The 21864-nt window shown below is 43.1% G+C and overlaps 1 protein-coding gene across 1 annotated transcript in view; it reads right to left on the minus strand.

The window, feature by feature from the left end:
• Positions 1 to 21864, minus strand: part of LOC137347632 (dynamin-1-like) — a 224562-nt gene that overhangs the window by 110885 nt on the left and 91813 nt on the right. Inside the window, exons 10-13 of the mRNA XM_068012240.1 lie at positions 18627 to 18765; positions 4208 to 4294; positions 833 to 903; positions 77 to 128 (exon numbers count right to left, since the gene is read on the minus strand). Of these exons, the coding sequence (XP_067868341.1) occupies positions 77 to 128; positions 833 to 903; positions 4208 to 4294; positions 18627 to 18765 (349 nt within the window). The remainder of the gene's footprint in view (positions 1 to 76; positions 129 to 832; positions 904 to 4207; positions 4295 to 18626; positions 18766 to 21864) is intronic.

Raw genomic sequence — 21864 nt, forward strand, 5'->3', positions numbered from 1 at the left:
GCTGTGCTTTAACCTTCCATCCAATCACATACAAGCCTGACTGTATCCAGGTTGCTCCCGGTTACCAGTTGAATACCTGATTGCCTGCGGCCTTCTTCTTGCTCAGCTGACTGCTCCTCGGTTGTGCGCTGTAAAACAAGAGAAAAATTGCAATTAAAAAAAATCTTCAGCAGTGAAAGAATTAAAGAAAAAAGTTATCTGGAGAATGCCCTGAATAACAACCTGCTCAGTAATGCACGAGTCACACCTCTGATGCAGGTCATCAGTGACCTTTAAATACAGTTAATTGGCTTCCAATCACCTACAAATAAAAGGCCTCCTTCCCATGGTGGGCCAGGGTTCCTCAGGAGTCCCTCTAGTAATCGGCCGTTCTTCAGGAGCAAGCCTTGCCAGTGAGTTGTGTAACTATGAGGGGCATCGCAATTCTGTCCGCACACATGCACATATGTGAACATGCACACCCAAGCATACACATACCATGTGTTATAATAGGTAGATAGTGATACAGAAATAATGGCCAATTTTGATCTTCTATTGCCCAGAGATGTGGAGGCAAATTATAAAACCCAACCCTTGCCACCGTGAGGACTGTTACAATTGCTTCAGGACCTTCGAGAAATGAAGGGCTGAGATCGGCTAAATCAGCAGAGAGCAGGAATTGAAACTGCAAGCCTTCCTGACTGCTAGGACTGAAGGTAGCACATTTCACCCACTAAACCAGTGGGGAAGCCTCAAATTGAATTACTTTTTGCCAAATGATTTATCACAATATAGAGAACAGTCTTACACAGAGCTACCATTTACACAAGTTCTGGACTAAGTATTTACTTACTTGGCAAACCCAATGAAATCCTCATGGTTTGTATTCATGTAGGATAACTCAATGTCTATCAGCAGCATGACCTGGAGGGCAAAAGGACAGTCACTGAGCTGAGCTATTAATAAAAATGCAGCGCGTTGTGTGCCAAAGACACCACAGTGCAGGAACAAAACCTCCAGGAGTGGAGCTAAGAGTGTGTGTATCACAATACACCATCCCTATTTGATAGCCCCAGAAATCCTGAATTCCAGCAGACAGGCGACATTGTCAGGGCAAACCCTGGATTGGAGACTCGCCTGCTACAAGCTGTAAACCAAAAGAGCATCTCATCGTAGTAGTGTGGTTAAAAGCAGCAATCGGCTTCATCATTTGGACCGGTGCTGAGGGCCTGGGGACCATGTTGGTTAAATCAGAATTTTCTGCCCTAATCTAGTTGTTTCACATCATTGGTCAGCTGAAGAAAATCAATCAACTCAAGATAACAACGTCCAGAAAGCAAAAATAATCTATATTTATATAGCGCCTTTAACATAATAAAACACCCCTATGTGCTTCACAGGAGCATTATCAAACTAGGTATGACACCGAGACGCAAAAGGAGATATTGACCAGGATTTCATCCGAGCGATGGGGGTCTTGACCACCAGCAAAAGCACAGCTGGGAATCCCACATCGTCCCTTCTATGGGAGGCCCGCCAAATCAAGTGCCAATTAGGCACTTAGCTGGATAGCGGTGGGCCTTCCACAGGATCAAGGACCACGGCGACAGAAGTCCCAACTTCTGAGAGCTGCCGGCCAAGTAGAGGCCGGCAACTCTTTGACTGAGCAGTGCCACTGCAGAGGCGGTGACTGCTGCCGGTGGGGCAACTCCCCAAGACTGAAGAGCAGTGCGAGACTCAGGCCACGAGGGGTCTTACAGGACGGGGGACGTGAGGAGGGTGAGGGGGAAGTGTCAGTAGCAAGGGCGGCGGGGGGGTGGTGGAGATGGCTCCCAGCAGACTCCTCTTCCCGCCGCCGGGTCCCTCATTTAGGCACAAAGTGCCTTTTAGCGAGGAACCCCACCCCCAACCCTGCCCCCAGAGCCAGCAAGCAATCCCCATAGTTTTTCTTGCCATGCTCCCCGTGCAGCAACAGGCCTTCCTGCCCCGTTCTTAATTTCAGCGGCGGCGGGGATAGGGAGGGGCGGGTCCCTGGAGGCATTTGAAAATAAGGAGGTGACTTTTAAAATCAAGTCATTGCTTGACCGAGAGCCAAGCACAAGGGGTGATAGGTGAACGAGATTTGGTGCGTGTTAAGAAATAGGTAGCAGAGTTTTGGATGATCAAGTTTACCAAGAGTAGAATGTGGGAGACCAGTGAGGAATGCGTTGGAATAGTCAAGTCTAGAGGTAGCAAAGGCATAGGAAAAGAACCAAAGGGGGAAATGAAGAGTATTTTTTTTTTGTTATGATCTGAAGAGCGCTGCCTGAAAGGGTGGTGGAAGCAGATTCAACAGCAGCTTTCAAAAGGGATTGGATAAGTACCTGAGAAGGAAACATTTACAGGACTATGGGGAAAGAGCATGGGAGTTGGACCAATTGGTAGCTCTTTCAATGAGCTGGCACAGGCACAATGGGCTGAATGGCCTCTTTCTGTGCTGTCTCATACTACGATTCTATGTGTGTATATATTTCTTTTTTATTTATTTAAAGATACAGCACTGAAACAGGCCCTTCGGCCCACCGAGTCTGTGCTGACCAAGAACCACCCATTTATACTAACCCTACAGTAGTCTGTGGGAGGAAACCGGAGCATCCGGCGAAAACCCACACGGTCACAGGGAGAACTTGCAAACTCCACACAGGCAGTACCCAGAATCGAACCCGGGTCGCTGGAGCTGTGAGGCTGCGGTGCTAAGCACTGCGCCGCCCCTAGTTTCTGATCAGTTTTTCTCTCCTGAAGTCACTGATTTCTCCAATGGCCATAGGCATCTACAGTAACTCAGCCCAGTGAGCCAGCTAAAGACTTGCACTTCAATGGTACTCTATCATGTCTACCATCTCAATGTGCTTCATATCTAATTACTTTGCTGTACACCAACTTCGCCTGAAAGCCATTTTGCACAAAGAAGGATCTTGGGCAAAGGTGAAAATGATGAGGGCTCTCAAACAGGAAATGCTAGAGATTCAGCCAGATTCAATTCAGCCTAGATTCTACTGACAGCACTGGGAATATAACAGAGAGAAAGTTGTGGCCAATTCATACTTTGAACCTGGGCTTTTATCAAATTCACGGTGTTTTACCGAAATCAAATTGATGGTGGAAACAATAGAGTTTGCGAAATTCAAAATTCCTGTACAGCTAGGGAATTCTCAGAGCTAATTTCATTGAGCCCTGTAAATAGGCAAACATGAAAATGCAAGGATTTAAGGAATTCTCCTCTGCACCCACCCACCAACCCCAACCCCTAATATAATTAGCCAGATCCTCCGCAGCACAGGAAGTGTCGGGAAGAGAATATCTGGTCCACATTTACAATGCCACAAGACGACTGGCAATGAGGCACGTAGGTTGGTGTGATTGTGGTGTGGGGTGATTGGAATCACTAAAGAATGAAATGATTATATTTGTGGGAGTGGAGAATTGACATTGTGCGATCTTAAAGTGCAAAAGCTCTCTGCTCCTCTTCAAATCATGTCACAGGATCACCTGAACCGTGGCACCAGCTTAACGTCTCATCTTAATGCCATCACCCCTGACAGTGCACCTTGGCAGTGCATTGGTGTGTCAGCCTACACATCATGCTAAACTCATGGGAGTGAGACTTGAATCTGCAAGTCTCCCAATTCAGAGACAAGAGTCACTCATCTCATTCAGTCAGGAATCAGGGTTTGAACGATTTTGCCAAGAGCTGGATTTTTATTGGTGCAATTATCTGATTGGCTGTTTTGCAAACTGAGCAGCCCAATAGAAGTCAAAATCACGAAAGGTTTTGAATGAGCAATTAAGGCGGAACTGTTTCCAGTGGCAGAAGGGTCAGTAACCAGAAGACATAGATTTAAGATAATTAGCAAAAGAACCAGAGGTGATACAAGGAAAACATTTTTTTTATAAACGCAGTGAGTTGTTGTGATCTGGAATGTGCTGCCTGAAAGGGCAGTGGAAGCAGATTCAATAGGAACTTTCAAAATTGGATAAATACTTGAAGAGGAAAGGGTGATGGGGAAAGAGCTAGGGAGTGGGATTAATTGGAGAGCTCTACCAAAGAGCCATCATGGGAGGATGGGCCAAATGGCCTCCTTCTGTGTTGCATCATTCTATGATTGTACGCTCAAGCTCAAGTCCATTCTCCTATGCCGAGCCATTACAAAGTAAAGGCAAGTCACTCCAGTCAATCTGGATTCCATACCTGCTGTTTTGTTCTCCCCTCCCGATCTCGGATGTGAGTGGTCACAATCCGGTCCATTTCTTCTCTTAAGTGCGGGTATTGTCCCAACTGTAACAGAGAACCGGGTAGACAAGTAGATAACAGCCCAATGCATTTTCCCTACTAACGTACAACATTCAGGCATCTAACACAGGAGCACATTGTAGAACATTACTGCATTGAGCTGACCAATGCATTCAGCCAGACTCAATTCAGCCTAGATTCTACTGACGGCACTGGCAATATAGCAGAGAGAAATTTGTGGCCAATTCATACTTTGAACCTGGGCTTTTATCAAATTCACGGTGTTTTACTGAAATCAAATTGATGGTGGAAACAATAGAGTTTGCGAAATTCAAAATTCCTGTACAGCTAGGGAATTCTCAGAGCTAATTTCATTGAGCCCTGTAAATAGGCAAACATGAAAATGCAAGGATTTAAGGAATTCTCCTCTGCACCCACCCATCAACCCCAACCCCTAACGTAATTAGCCAGATCCTCCGCAGCACAGGAAGTGGCCGGAAGAGAATATCTGGTCCACATTTACAATGCCACAAGACGACTGGCAATGAGGCACGTAGGTTGGGCGGACACAAGTTTTGTGCCAACGTGCCCCTGATCTCATTGGAACAAGGGCTAGGGGCATCTCCAAACCCAAAGTGAAGGAGAACTGTAAACTGGGTCTTCCTCCATCCTCTTCCTCCTCCTCTCCAACCATTCTTCCAAGCAGCTGGCTACACAGCGACAATGATAATAGGCATCGGGATGGGGACGAATGAGCCCCCTGCTCAGAATCTTAGCTGGCGAGCAGGAGATGAGTTAGGATGACATCGGTGGAACAGAAAGAAAATGATTTTAAAAAACGAAGTGCAAGTAGAATTTTTTTTTGAAGAGGATCTAGATGCTTATATTCTATTGTTCAAAAGGGTCAGTTCCAACACTGAGAGCAGCACTGTGGATATAACCATGAACATTAGCCCACAGATCTAACTGAGCTTCAATGAATTTTTATTTATCAATTGTATATAGCAACTACATTATATCTGTACCCATGCAGTATTGTACAGCAATATGTTTTTCATTGGTTATATTTCCATTAAAAACACACACACATTACAACCATGCAAGCAGGCAGCCATGCAAGCTATAGAGAATAACACTCGTGGAATAAACAGGAGTGGAACAGGTTAGTACACAATGTGGAAAAATTACAACAAATAGAAATTTGACGTACATTTTTTAAAAAGGCAATGTTGGCCTTATGGGAAGTTTTAACTTGGGCCTCAAACAATAATTTAAATTTGTTTGCCAATCCTTCCCACCTTCCCTTTTTGGAACTCAATGAGATAAAAAAAAAAGGCTGCAGAATGAAAGAGATTCCCTTCTTTGCATCCAATGAGAGTTCTAAGCACTGGTGTGGAGGTGAGGTATGGGCAGGTGGTAAGCAGCAAAGCTGGGCTCCCCTACACTGCCCTAGGCTGGCAATTGCCGGCTTTCTCTTCACACCGGTCAAATATATTATGAAATGCCAATTGTGTCTAGTATTTCATACACCCCTCCTCAAAACCCTTTCTCCAGGAGCAAAAACAAGAGTCGAGAGGGGCAATCAATAGGTCCTCATGCACACTCCCTTTTTTTTTTAAATCACCCTTACATAGGTACTTATGCAAATAATCAAAGCCTCCAAGGTGAACTAGATGGATCCAATCAGTTTGTACTAGGCCCACCCCTGTCACTAAAGGTCCATGCCTGATATTCTTAGTTCTTAACTATACTCAGACCTCTCACCGCTGCATTAGGAACTATTCTGATTTCAACTCAAGGCATCTCAAAAGTGGGCTGCCAAGAAAGGTTCAAAACTGAGAAGTGTTGCAACGGAGAGACAATTCCATAAAGGGTTTGATTGTTGGCTTTGATCAAGGGAGATCATCTTCCTCTCCACAGGGCAAAACTACAAACTCAGTTAATGCAAGGTTAATATCATTTGCCTCACTCACAAATATGTGCCCAATTATTAATAAAATTGAGTATTAATTGTCTGAGACTAATGCATTGAGGTGAATCAACAACATTTAGGGAAGCAATTATTTTTACAATTCTAAATACTGGATTATATAGAATGAGAGATTATAAATGATGAGTGGGCAAATGTTTCCATTTGACAGTCCTTTGCTGGTGCTTTAATGGAGTTATTAGATTATTTAAAATAAAAGGGTTAGCAGCTCCAATGAAATAACAGAGAGAGGAATACCATACAAAGATGTTAGGAAACCGTCTGCCATATCTATGATAATAGTTTCCAGGCTTCAATTCTTTCATTAAATGTAAGGTTGCATTAACATTTTCATGTGATCGCACATTAAAATACAGAAGTTATGAAGGGAATTGTTTCTGCACTATGCAAGAAATGGCAGGCCATGTCATTATTTACTTTCTACATGTATGACCAAACTTTGGATAAGACAGGAAGTAGCAGAAATACACAGCAGATACACCAGCTTCTGAAAGAAAGGGATTGTGGTGGGGCAGGGTTGCCCTTCTTCAGTTGGGTCCACTTAGCTGTGGTTCAATTGGTAGCATTCCTGCTCACGAGGCAGAACGTTTTGAGTTCAAGTCCCACCCAAGAGACTTGAGCACAAAATCTAGTCTGACGCTCCAGTGCGGTACTGAGGGAGTGCTGCACTGTCAGAGGCGTCATCTCATCTTTCGTATGAGATGTTAAACTGAGGCCCCATCTGCCCTCTCAGGTAGATGTAATAAAATCCAACAGCACTATTTCGAAGTACAGCAGGGGAGTTCTCCCCGGTGTCCTGGCCCATATATAATCCCTCAATCCACATCAAAAAAAAAATTATCCACCTATTAGCACATTGCTGTTTGTGGGAGCTTGCTGTGCTCAGATTGGCTGCCGCCTTTCCTGCATTATAATAGTGACCACACTTCAAAAGTATTTCTTGGCTGTAAAGTGTTTTGGGACGTCATGAAAGACGCTATGTAAATGCAAGCTCTTTTTGAGAGAACTAGCTTTTACAGCAATGTCAGTACACAAAAAAAACAAGGGAGGGGGAGGGGAGATCTAGAATTTAAAGCCTAGTGATGGCTGTCCCTGATATGAGAAGATGCACACTTGACACATTCACATGACATATTACCAGCAGGGTAATCCACTTAAAATCAACCTAAACCACTCGTATTAAAACAACAGAGAAACCAGTTACTGATCATCTTCTAATATTATTAGCAGGTTAGTCTAGGTTCAAACTTACTGCAGGCTTTCACAAGGAGGGTGCTCTGCCTGCTTTTCTGCCCCTTGCTATCCTTCATGTTTTGGTCAGTTCTATACATAGGCTGCCCTGATTGACTATGCCAACCCTCATGAGGAAGGGTCAGGCCAAAACGTTCACCTATCTTTCCCCTTCAGATTCTGATAGACTGCTGTGCATTGTTTCTTCGGTTCTCCAACCTTCACAGCTTTTTCTTTTCCTGAGCTAACTGTAAGGGATATTCCTGTTGACCCACCCTCTTTAAGTTACATTTTAATAGAAATCCACATCATAGACACCATGGGTTTAACTACTTCTCCTTTTCAACTAAACACAAACCAACTCTCCCCATCACCCAACGCAACAGATTACACGCCAGCTCAGGCAATAGCCAAATATGCCGTAAGCAATTCTCAAACATTGGCACAAATTTAATACACTTCTACCAACTGATCATCCAATTGCAGTGCCTTGACCAAGAAACGGAGTTGCAACCCTTTTCTTCAGTGCTGGTCATTGGCATCAATGATGATCTTGGCCATTGGGAATAAAACAGAGGATTATTTCCTTTTTTTAAGGTTAGTGATCACTTTTCTCCTTCACTTTTCTCATCCAAAGTTTGGCTGGAAGGGTCTGAGGTATAGAACTAGTTTTGTGCTGCTAAAACTAAATCAACACAGCGTAATGATTACTCCTCCCCTGGTGAGATATACTGAAACTCTTCACTTATTTATAAAAGGATAATAAGAAACGTCAAGGGGCTAGACTTACGCACTTAATATCTTCTCTACTTTGATCACTTGGATCCAATACTGAATTCTGAACATTGACAATGAGATTTTTTTTGGGGGGGTGGGGTGCCTTTGTAATGTAACTTTTTCCTCCTCACACTGTCCCCTGTTTTAAGTCCTACCAGCAAAAGAGCAGATCACAGTTGTCCCCCAGACAGATCAACACCAATGGCTACCCTTGACCAACAGAGTCCATCCGTTGGAATTTTTTTTTCTATGCCTCTTTCAGGCAATGCCACAGCCTCTTCTCAACCTTGGCACCAGAGCAAGAGTACTTTTCACACACCCCCCACATGCAAAGTGAACCTATTCAATTCTTAACTCCAGAGGATTGTAGCTTTAATAGGTGATGATGGTGCTCCAGGTCATAATGAGAACACTAAATTAGCATCAATGTCACAAGATATGCACAAAATGGGACAATTTACTATTGATGAATAATAAATTAGGGTCCAAGAATGCAAGACATTTTGTAAAACTCATTGTTAACTACAAGTGAAAATTTTAAAGAAGGCCAATATTTCCTTTTCAAAGCCACTAAAGCTCATTACTGAGAAAAGCAGGAATGTGAAAAATGAGACTTCATTGTGAAGCAGTTAGTCTCATTGGTGCAATACTGAACTACAGCAGAACAAGACAACAAAACACCGAGGTGCCAGTTAATCTAGACAGTGAGGCTACAACTCAAGGATAACCAAACAAAGCCCCTGCCAATAACTTGTTTGGCTGGTTTAAAGTGCTTGCTCATAAGATGTCAGCTGTGGGGCCACACTGATGAACTCCCAAAAGACACATATGGACCTTATGCTCCTCATTAGAGGCCAGCTGATGAACTGGGCCCAAAATTAGGTCAACTGGTAAACATAGGAACAGGAGGAGACCATTCAGCCCCTTGAAACTGTTCCAATAGTCAATTAGATAATGGATGATTTGTAGCTTAAATCCATCAAATTGCCTGGCTATCTTTACCTAACAAAAATCTATTTTTAATTGACCCTCAGTCCCAACAGCTTTTTGAGGTTCCAGATTTTCACAACCCTTTGTTTGAAGAAGTGCTTCCTGACATCATCCCTAAATGTCCTACCTCCAATTTTAAGGTGGCCCTTGTTCTAAATTCCCCCACCAAAGGAAAGAGTTTCTCTCTATTTACCCTATCAAGGTCTTTAATCATCTTAAACACTTCAATTAAATCACCCCTTAATCTCTCTATTTAAGGGACTAAAAGGCATGAGTCAAGATCTCAATTTAACCCTTTCAGCCCCAGTAACTTTCTGAAGCATAAGCTTTGGCCTAAAACAGTTAATATTCTCCCCCTCTCAAATCCACGTTTTCCTCAACTCCTGTCGATTCAGCTGTTCAGTAGAGGGGCAACGCTTCAATATTCCATGGGCTGCAAAATCAAAGCTACCCAACAGCGGTCAGCCAGGCGGATCTCTGTGCGACACTGCATTCCCCGGAGTACAAACAAGGCCATAACGTGACAACAACAAAGACAAAAGCAGGTAACACCTGGCCTTGCGTCTGAGCTTTAAATCTCTGGAATCACAAAGAAGCCAGTGTGGTATCCTGTTTGCACCTTGGTTTTCTTATTGTGACAGTGTTTATTTTAAATGGAGGAGGGAAGATGCCTCGTTTATAGCTGTTCACCAGTAGTGAATGAATGCATTCCCTGCAATCACATGATGCAGTGACTAAAGACAAGAGGGGTGGCAGGAAATGTCATTGAGAAATGGAGAGAGAAAGGCAGTGTCAGAGTAGAGAGGTAGAGTACCAGTGAAGAAAAATAAAGGAAAAAAATGAGCAAGCAGGAAATAATTAAAAAGGTGCAGATCTCGAGGGACTTTTACCCGCCAGTGATTAGAGCAACTGGGAAAGAGATGGCGTGATCTGGAATATGAAGTTTGACTTCTAAAAAAACAAATTAAAATTTCCACACTGAACTCAGTCTAAGGCAGCTCCTCAAAGTAGAAAATTAAAATTCATATTCCACATGATCAGCAGATGGGGGTCAAGCATTTTGTATTGGCAGGATGTTTATTTTGCTCGCCTCCATTTTAAAATTCGCATCTTTGTTTGCAAATCCAGTCCTCCGAGATCTTTGCGCTCCTCCATGACTGGCCTCTTGCACATTCCTGATTTTCTAGACTTCACCATTGGTGGCCACGCCTTCAGTCGTCTAATTGCTGGAAGTCCGTCCCTAAACTTCTCCGCCTCTCCTCCTTTAAGCTGCTCCTTAAAACTGTACTCTTCGACCAAGCTTTCAGTCACCTGTCCTGATATCTCCTTATGTGGCTCGGTATCACATTTTGTTTGACAACACTCCCGTGAAGCACGTTGAGATGTTTTTCTATGTTAAAGGTGCTATGTAAATGCAAGTTGTTGTGTCATTGGTGCACATGGAGCCTTTAAATGAATGTTCTCAGCAATTTTCATATTATTGTGTTGCTGTAAGCAGCAAATCTGGGGCATAAATTTGTAAGCGCGCCAAACAGAGCATGATTCTGGTGGTGCACTTAACGGAGGCCTGATAAAGCAAACTACGGGCACCAATCAGACACCCTTACACAGCTCCCACTGCAAATCTAGAAGGGGGTATGGGTGGATGGGAGGGAGGGGTAGCAGTCGGTGTGGGGTGGGGGAGGGGAGTTGGGGCGGAATAGGTGCAGGGGAAGGGGCGTTCCATGGTAGTTTTGTGAAGCCAGGAGGAGCGCTCCTGCTCCTACCGACTTCCCAAGTACCACATTCATGTACGTTTTGGGGCCTTTATCCTCAAGTGTCCTTCGACAATCCCTTTCCAGTTAGTTAGGCTGCTCAAGGCCCAGTAATACCAGTCAGAGCATGGACGTCGCAAGCTCCGACAAGTACAAACAAATTAAACAATCTGGTTCTGAAAGGGGCACAATAACCGCTATTCAATATTGAAATGAGGCCCGTGCTCAGCCGCCTAAAAAAAAATAAGGCCCTGACCAACTTGGCAGTGGTCTGAATGGCCGTGCATGTTGGGCTTACTAAATTGGTTATCATGCACCTATATTAGGCCCATAAAACTGGAGCAACTATATCGAATTAGACCTTGGTGTTCAGAAGCTGCTGGCAGGGTGTTGTAAAGCCACTCTCAATCCTTTGGTATTACTTGAATCCACTGATAATTTTAACAGGGGTAACTGTAGAACGAGAAAATATAAACCCAAGCAGGAAGGCAGTTTGCTGAGACCTCATTGGACTCAAGGGAGCCTTTGGGCCCTGGTCTGAACTGCTGAGGCCTGAGGTGATTAGAACCTGCCCATAATTGATTAATTTATTGATTTATGGATGTGACTGTAAAGAAAATATATTTCACGTAAGGAATGTTTTCAATTTTCTCTCTAATTAAAAAATATCCCACATAATAAAGATTTCAAGGCTAAAACTAACATATTATGCAACTGTAGATAAACAGACAGTCGTTGCTAAGCCAGCTAATAAAATATTCATTATATAACCACAAGCAATTAGCAGCAGAAACTCGAGGGCGAATATTATCTAGGATTAAGGAAGTGGAAGGAGAACTTTGTTGGGTCAGGTTTTATTAACTTCTTGAGCCCTGAGGGAAAGAGACACAATATACTAGATAGTGGAATGTAAGGGACAAGAAGAACTCCCCTGGGTTCTGATGAAAAGTCACAGAGCTGAAACGTTAATTCTGCTTCTGTCTCCACAGATGCGGCCAGGCCTGCTGAGTATTTCTAGCACTTTCTGTTTTTATTTCAGATTCCCAGCATCCACCGTATTTTACTTATTTTTTATTTAAGAATTCTGACAACACTTGCTCTTCTTCAACTAATACCAAGGGATTTTTTTTTTTTTTACATCCAACTGAAAGGGCAGACGGGGCTTTGGTTGAAGGTCTCATCTGAAGGATGGCAGCTCCAGCACTGTGGCACTCCCTCAGTGCTGCACTGAAGTGTCAGCCTCGATTATGCACTTTGGAACGTAGTTTCAACCCACAACTTTCTGACTCAGCAACGGAGGGACTACCCAGTGAACCACAGCTGAATGCATTCTGTTCTCTGAAGACTGGGAAGTAATTTATGAAATTGGATTAAAATCTGATAGAAGTGCCACAATTGCTAAGATTTAGTGAGCAGATGTACTCTTCTTACACCCTATGAGATCCCCTCTGAGTCGCCTCCATTCAGGGCTGAAGATTTCCAATCTCTTTCCTACTTTGTAACAGACCAGTTCATCTCACTTTTAGATAAACAGGGTCATCAGTTTGGGGCCGATTTATCTGCAGGGTGGAATGCAATGGTGGCACACATCCTTTTACACTGGCTAACTTCAAGGGAGTGTTTTCTAAAAGCATTCTTCGAAAAGAATCTTTTCGAATGTGTTTGTTAGCGTTTCCCAAGCCAGTCTCCCACCTTATTTTAATTCTGGTGATGTCGGCATCGGAGGCAAAGTCAGCATTTACTGCCCATCCCTTGTTGCTAATACAATGGACAGGGGTTTGCTAAGCCAATTCAGGGAGCATTTAAGAGCCAGCCACATTGGTGTGGGATTGGAGTCACAACTTGTCCAGACTGGGTATGGGGCGCAGTTTTCCATCCCTAAAAAAAATACTTACTGAACCACATGGGGTTTTTTTTTTAAAATGTCATTTCAAGTGATAGTTTATAAACAAACCTGGAAACAAAAGTGAGTTCAAATTCTCCATCCCTGGTGGGATTTTAACTCCAGTTCATTATTAGTCCAGTCCTCTGCCGTACTAGTCCGGTGATATAAGCACTACACTACCGTACCCAATGTATCTTCTGGTCCCAAGTGGAGACCTTCTAATCCAAAATCTCTTTTTTTTAAGTAACTTTTGTTCATAAACCAACGGAATGCCATCAGATTCTGTTGTAGCCTTACACATGATGATACTTGTGAACTGTGCAGAGTTCAGAGCCAATGTCGTGTCATATGGAAAGGCCCTACCACTTGTACTTAAACAGATTGTTTCATCTCCAGCTGAGAAGAGACTAGTGTTTCTACTTTCAGTTCTCTCTCTAAGCAGTTAATACAAAGACCACAGGCTGTACAAGTTACGCAGAACATTACAGGACAGAAAGAGGCCGTTTGAACCATATGGTCTACAGCAGCGTTTATGCTCCACACAAACCTCCTCCCATCTAACATCATTCCACCCCATCAACATATCCTTTTATACCTTTCTCCCTTGTGTATTTATCCAGTTTGCCCTTAAATGCTTCGATGCTATGCAGCTCAATCACTCTACATGGTAGCGAGTTTCATATTTCTAACTACTCTGATTAAAGAAGTTTCTTCTGAACCCCCTATTGGATTTATTAGTGACTGTCTTACATTTATGACTCCTAGATTTGGACTTCTCCACAGTGGAAACGTCTACCCTATCAAACCCGTTCGTAATTTGAAACCTCCATCAGGTCACCTCTCAGTCTTCGCTTTTGTAGAGAAAAAGCCCCAGCTTCTTCTGTTAGGTAGTGCTGCCCTTGCAAAAATGTGTTCCCATTATAAAGCTAACTGTCCAGGTAAGGTGCCACGTGGAATCAAAGTCGTCTTCTGCAGGAAAGTGAGGAAAATTGGAAGTTGACTTAACCTGGCCTACTCACTCAAGTATCCTATCCGTTAGTGATAAAGAATAGTTAGAGAGAGCTAGGAACATGCTGTATATCTGATTTCTAAATATTTTAGGGTACACAAAGGTGTGAAGATCAGGAAATAATGTTCAGCAACTTGGCAAAAGCGTATCTCATGTTCAGAAGAAGTGTTGTCAGAATGCTTACATTCTGGAAATTGCATAGGTTCCCTTTCATCTCTGAACTAAAGTGTTAGTTTTAAAAACTGGTTCTACCAGCAGAGAAAATGGGAAGATGGAACTGGGCAATAATGCACTGGAAAAGTTATTGTTCACTTCTATAAAGGTTCTGAAATTAAAGGGATTTAGATTAACCCAGTGTCTGTCCACTGAAATATAGCCTACTCACATAGCCCAAATAAATAACTCAAGGTCCAGTTCAACAGCTGACATTCTTCTGAGAAACACCTGAAATCTGAAACTCATATTCAACTGGAAATCTTAGTCAGCATTGCCTTAGAATGAAAAAGGCACCATTTTAGTTTGAGTTAAATAAATTAAAGGAGTAAAGGCAGGATTCAAAGAGAAGGGTTTGACCTTTTACCTTTTCAGTACACTTTCTGATGGTGCCCGTGAGTTCGCTCACCACCATATCTACGCACTTCAAACATGGCTCCTTCAGCTTTTGGATCTGCTTTTTCACTATAGCCTCAAATGCAAGGTCAGGGGTGAAGAGCCCAGTTCTGCATTGCATCGTGGGAGGAAAATGACAAGAGGGAGGGCGAGGGAAGAAGGGGAGGAGCAGCAGGGTGTGGGAACGAAAACATGGGGAGGACATAAAGCAAAAGGAAGAATGAGACCTTGGTTACCCATAAAAGGCTTTCAAACTGGGAGAGGGGATGGGGGGTGGGGGGTGGGGAGAGAGGGGGGTTGTTGGGAAGTACAAGTTCCAGCTGACAAACAAGTACTCAACATATTGAACACATAATAAAGTGTCATCTGGGAGCAAACCAGTTTTAGGTGCTAAATTAAGAATTAGAAGCCGAGTTGATGATTTGCTGACCCACCAAGGAATCCATCATGCTCGCACCAAAACCATGAAGCACGTTTGTCAATACTGCATAAAATGGTTTGTTTTGGCCTACAATGAGTGGGCTGAGCAGTTCAGGAATTTTGGCTGCAAATTGACATGAGCCAACATGGTGGTCAACATCCCAACTATTTGTCTAGTGACACCAATCAGTGCTAAATATTGGTGAACACCGTTAGCAAGAGCAGGCATCCCAACAGCAGTCAATGCCATGGATATGTTATACTGCTCATGTTAAGTCCTGTACAACACCACCGCCGAGATAGGCAGTGATAATAATGATGTTCACTATGCCTTCACGCTCGTCATCTACCTTACTTCAGAACAAAAACAGCTTTCTTTTGATAATGCAAATGATTCGCCCACCTGGAATGTGCCTCTGGTAGGTCAGTAAGATTACTGGGACACTGGCGAGCTAAATGTGATCGCATGGAAATGCTCCATATTTAGTTCTTTGCTCTGGAATTCCCTCCCTAAGACTCTCCGCCTCTCTAACATCCTTTAAGATGCTCTTTAAAACCTACCTATTTGACCAAACTTTTGGTCAACTGCCTTAACGTGTGACTCAGTGTCAGATTTTGGTTGATAATGCTCCTGAGAAGTGCTATATAAATAGCAGTTGTTGTGCATATAGTGGAAAGGAGCAGCAATGCTGGAATATAGGACATTATTTACAAGGGTGAGGCCTGCTGAAGGGTGACCTGCAAACGCAAAAATCTAATACAGTTCCCTTGTACATCATGTGTGCAACATACAGTGTAGAATCACATTCTGCCCCTCCCTATATCCTATGTGATTTGCCAAATTTCTTACAGGCTCACCACGTAAAATTAATGGATTTATTGGCTCATTTAGAAAGACCAGGCAATTGACTGAGAAAGCCCAAACTATCTTCATCAGTTTGCTTTGCTTTGGAAAATTCACCATATATCTTGCAACGGTTAACAGTGTCAGAGAGAGCTTCTATTTTACGTCAAATGTCACCAGTTTGTTGGTTCCAACTATCAGACATATAAATTTGAACTATCCAGTCAGGGTGGTGCAAACACCTTGGCGTACTCATGTTCTGTGGCATGGAGTGGTGGGATACAGCTTAGCTCCCATCTGCTGCTTAGGTTCTAATCTTTAATAAATGACATGGGGTGAACAAAGGTATGTTCACAGGGAAGAGGGAGAAGCTCGATTCAATCTCCTCTACGAGCTACCTTCACAGTCCTCTTTGCAGCCAATTCAGAGAAGCAATCTTGGATGTATATGGAGCAGTCAATCTTCAGCATCTGTGACTCACAGCTGGACAGGAGAAAATCTCCAGCCTCTCTCTCTCTCTCGCACCTTCTTTCTTGTTCTGATTTTATTAATGATCCTCTGAACTTCTGTTCCTCAAAGCACCAAAACCTGGAACTCTCCTCTTCTTTGTAGTCTCACTAACCTGAAATATTGCCTTAGTGAAAATATAATAGGAGCAGCAGTCGTACAGCTCCTCAAGCCTGCTCTACCATTCAAGATGATCATGGCTGATCTTCTACCTCAAATCCACTTTCCCACCCCATCCCCATATCCTTTGCTTCCCTTAGTATCCAAAAATCTATCAATACTTCAAAAGAAGAAAACTGCAGGGCTATGGGGAAAGAACAGGAAAATGGGATTAACTGGATAGCTTTTTGAAAAGAGCCAGCACTAACTCAATGGGTTGAAGGGCCTCCTTCTGTACTATATGAATCTATGATCCTGCAAGCAAAATTGAGGTGGTATACAAATTATCCAGCTGTCCAGTCATAGTCCAACTTCCAGGTTAAATTGCTATAGTGGTACAGAGATGACAAACTACACTGCAATCAGCATTCTCACTTTTATGTTAATTAGTTTTAAAAGTCAGCTTATACTTCACAAATTTTGTTGCAACTGTTTTTGGGCATAACTTGTCAACAATGTCAAGTTAATACTTTGACTAAGAGGAGAGTTTTTGGACCTCAGTTGTCAATTGCAATACAGAAGTACCTGAACTCCACTCAAAACAGAGCTGGGGGGAAATCACACAGACATTGATGAGGCTTTGGCACTATTGAGCTCACCGCAAGCTCATTCCAGGTGGTGCTGTGAGCCATGGGAATGACTTCCTGCATTATCAAAACCAACTCACCGTACAAATAAAGAGTTGCCACTCAAACCAGCACAGTTCTCCAATAGTTGGGGATAAAGTAGATCAGCTAACTGTTAAATACTTGTTTGTCAGATACCTGTGCCCATCCCTCATAATGAATTCCAGGAAACCACCATGTCGACAGGTGCAGTGATGTGCCATTGTAAACCCAAAAGTTAGCATCAGCTGAAAATGAGGGTCAAATGAAGAATTCTTGAGACAGTTTTTGACTCAATAACTTGATCGAGACCATCCATCTGCTTTTGGCTCAGGCGGTCCGATTTTCAGTCTGGAAATCTAAGAAAAAAAAACCCAAATCCAATTCCTTCTCTCCCCTTCCCCCAGAAAGAATCCCAGTTATTTCCGCCCACCCCCTGCAATTTGCCTTTGTGTCTGATGACGTGCAAGGCATTGGTTCTGTACATTTAAAAAACAAAGTAAATATCAGAAGTCAAGCCATGATTCCACACCCTATCCTATTCCCCTGTCCAGGTTTTAAACTTTCCAAAGTTAACAGTGGTAATTAATGTTCCAATTTGAGGCCTGCTTTAGGCTTTTCCCTTCCCCACTTCTTCGCTATGTTGTACTGTTATCACATCGTGGAAAACATGCCAAGTTGTTATTTCCAGCTGGCACTTTGGGGGTGTAAACAGCTGTTAAGAGGTGTTTGGACTTAGACTGCTAAGTAACATGGCTAGTTGGTCTTGTTTGACAAAAAAATGTCAAGACATTGTAAACTTGACCCAATACTGTGAAATGAGTAAAGAAACCCCAAACTGCATTTGAAAACTTTGGTTTGTGGTTGACAACTACGTGGATCCACATCTTAGATTCCCTCCACAGCCTCACCCTTCCCAACTAGTGTACTTTCCTCCAGCCCTCTCACCCTCGAGGAACTCTGCGCTTCTCCAATTTTGACCTCTTGTGCATCTCCATTTCCTTCATCCCGATATTGGCAACCATGGCTTCAGCGCTCTCATCCCTCAGCTCAGGAATATCCTCCCGAAAACTCTTCACCTCTCCCTCCTCCTTTGAAACACTCTTTAAAACCTGCCTTTTTGACCAAACCTTTGTTCAACTATCCATTTTCTCCTTCTTTAGCTCAGTGTCAATTTCTGTTCATTTACATTCCCATGAATCGACTTGGGAAGTTTTACTAACTTTACAGAGCTATTAAAGAAATGTAAGTTGTCGTAAAAATAGCAGCTAAAAAGGGACTTGTCAGGAAAGCACTATGTTCATACCATAGTACCAGTTAGTTATTTTCAGCTTTTATTTTAAAGCAATCAACATTAACCCAATCCTTGCTGCTAAATATTCTGCTTGAAGGTTAATATTAAACCTGGAAACAGATGAATATTAAGTGAGGAGGCTGTGCTCTATGTGTGATCATGCATGCTAAATATTAACTAGTGCCTGCAGCCAGGTTACTGTCAGTTGCTAAGCCCAAACACCCAAAGCCCACTCCAAAGAGAAATTTCTGAAGATCCAAGTGCAGGCAGCAAGTTTTCAGGACTCCATGACATAGCAAATTACCTTCTTGGTACACTGCCTAACCGTACTGATTAACTCATTGATAACCATGTCCACACATTTGAGGCAGGGCTCTTTGATCTTCAAGATCTGCTTTTTCACAATCGTTTCAAATGCCATGTCGGGAGTGAAAAGACCCGTTCTATCAAAGTGAGGAAAGACGTCAAAGTATTGAACATCAATCATTAATTTAAAAAAAAAAATTACAATGTTAGAAAATAAAGAGACCAATTTGGACAACAGAATTCTCAAGAGCTCAGTTAAGTCCCTTTGAGTCATTTTATTTCTTCAATGTTTGTGAGATCACCAAGGTGAGGGATTATCAGTGTAGGGGAATGGAACACTTTTATTCAACTGCAGTCAGCATCGGGCATTGTCCAGGGTAGGTACAACATGAGTTCGGTACAGAGTTGAATGTTCTCCAATGCAGTCAAACCTGAGCCTCAGAATAGCCCCCACTAGATTTCCGATTCCATTTGACAGCTGTCTTTTCGGTTGCTCAGCGTGAGGTAATCAAAAAGTGCTCAGTTCTATTTTTAAAGCAGTTTTGTGGTATCTGCTCACATTCATTAAGAACCAGGTTGAGACAGTCCCTAACCAGTTTCACAAGGAAACCCTTAGTCAGCAAGAGAGTGTAAGCCTCCAACCCATCAGTCTAGGCTGGATTGTAACCCAGGCCTTAAGAATTGTTAAATTAACAAAAACAACATTAACAATTTCTTTGTGAAACTGAAAATCAGAACCTTATCACAGGAATGAATTAAATATATTCTGTCTCAACTACACCAGAGATTATTCCATCTTCCTCCCCACAAACCAAATAGTCAACAGAAGAAAAGCCCTTAAAAATCACTAGAGATGGCACACTGCTGTGGCAGAAGTTCTCACCTTGCTATGGTAAAGCCACAAGCGTCTTACATTGAAATTGCTGGCAGACTGATTGAAGTATTTTTTCACTCTCTAAATGTACTAAGGGCAGTAGAGAATCACTTCTCATCACTGTGTCTTGGGGATAAGGCTTTGCAAAGTGTCAGTTACTCCCATTGCGAGTAGTGTTCCTCACCACATTTCTAAACAATGGATTTTCCAAGTTAAAGGTCCTCCTACCATTGGGAAGTCTAAACAGCCTGTCTGAACTGCAGCAACCATTGAAAAAAGGAACTGAGCAGCTCCAATATGGAAATATTTCAAACCTTCAGTATGATGGACAAGTGTTATATCTGGACCGAACACTCCTTCACATATACATTTACTGGTAAGCAATGCTCATGGACAAAATGAAAAATCTTTCCTCCCGGCCCCCCCAGAGTTTATGGGGGAAAACACACACATCAATAAAATGTTCATCCTTTTGAAGGCAATTACAAGAGACTGATGTGTTAAGCAACTTTGTAGGAGATTTTTCTCCTTGATGGATATGCCTTGTGTAGATGAGAAGACAGTTGGGCAACCTGCTCCCAGCTCAACATCAGCACTGACTCACCCGACTGCCATGAGGCACAGTGCAGAAAAAACTAATTCTGCCACCTCCACTCACTGTCAGCACTCCAGCTAATGTCACGAAGCCAGAAATTAAGAAAAAATCGCATTGATGCAGAGAGTGAGATAGAGAGACACACACACAGGGAGAGAGAGAGACAGACACAAAGGGAAACGGAAAGAGTGACACAGAGAGGGAGAGAGAGAGAGACAGAGACACACACAGAGAGAGAGAGAGACACACACACACACACACACACATACACGGGGGGGGGGGGAAGAAAGAGAGACACACACACACACGACAGAGAGAGAAATACAGAGAGAGACACAGATGCAAAGGGAGAGAGACAGAGACACACACAGACACGTCATCAAGAAAAAGAAAGAAAGGGAGGGTGCGAGACAGACAGATGAAGTGACTCAGAGAGACTGAGAGAGAGGAAGAGAGGCACACAGCCTGACCAAGAGACAGAGACTCACTGAAACAGAGAGAGAGGCAGACGCAGACAAGAAAGAATGAGAGAAAGCAGATGGAGAGAAGGAAAGAAAAGAGAGAAAGAAGAGAGGGGAGAGAGATAAAAAAAGGGAAAGAGCCAAATGTTTAGATTCCAACTCAGATGCCCAGTGTTTTCCTGTAAGTCCATCCAGTGCTGTAACAGAGATATTGAGGGAAGCCTCCCCAGATTTGGCAGCATTGTTCAGAGAGGAGGAATGAAAGCTGCTGAACATCAGTTCAGGTTCCTAACAAGTCCTCGCCAGTGCAGGAGGCATTTTGAAATGTCCTGTAAGCTGCCATTTACTGAACCCAGTAAGTACTGAAGAACTCAGGACCAAGCTGCCAGCAGCAGCAGCAGGTATTGGCAGCGTGGTGACAAAGATGAAGCACTTCAGACTTCACATTCCCCGGAAGGGGAGCTCGAATAAAGTGGCATTCATTTTGAACTAGATTATTAAATGGATCGAATCACAGCTTCTAGCAATGGATGGAGTATGGAGCTGAATGTAATGAATCGGAATGCTACAATCAGCTCTGAAACGGCTGCTTACTGAGACACTTTCAACGTTGCAATGAAATACAAAAAGGGAATGTCACCACAGGAGCCTTTCCTTTTACCCATGACAGAGCTGCACCCATTCAGCTTCCTTTTCACAGAAGGAGCTCTCCCCACTTTCAAGAGATGGAGCTTTCAGCTACTGCTCCTCATTCCTTATCAAATTAACATCATATTAATTTGCCATCTATGCCTCAGACATCTGATTTGGGCATCACCATTCTGCCATGCCTCCATGTTGTGCAAGGATTTTCCCATTATAAAGTTACCTATCAACAGTCACACCTGCAGCTTTGCCACTAAATGGACCCTTAAGCTGCACATCCCCATCGATACCTACAGCATTACTTAGAGAATGTACAGCACAGGCACAGGCCATTCGGGCCAACTAGTCTATGAGCCTCCTCCCACCCTATTTCCTGTAATTCCATCAGTATGTCCTTCTACTCCTTTCTCCCTTATATACTTAACCAGCTCCCCTTAAACACAGAGGGAAATTTGCTTTATCCTGATGGGAGACTCACTAGTAGTTAGCACTGGGAAGTGGAACATTCTCCTATATAGGCCAGTATCGAGCACTCCCAGGTCAGGATCAGATTTCCTCTACTTTGTTCTACTCAGTTACCCACACTGCAGCTACATGTTAAAATTGGCCTTTTATGCCACAACAGGATTTGTGTCATGTAGCTATGCCCACTAGGCAGTGG

This window comes from Heterodontus francisci, chromosome 32, assembly GCF_036365525.1.
Source record: "Heterodontus francisci isolate sHetFra1 chromosome 32, sHetFra1.hap1, whole genome shotgun sequence".
In the NCBI taxonomy this organism is placed as follows: Eukaryota; Metazoa; Chordata; class Chondrichthyes; order Heterodontiformes; family Heterodontidae; genus Heterodontus; species Heterodontus francisci.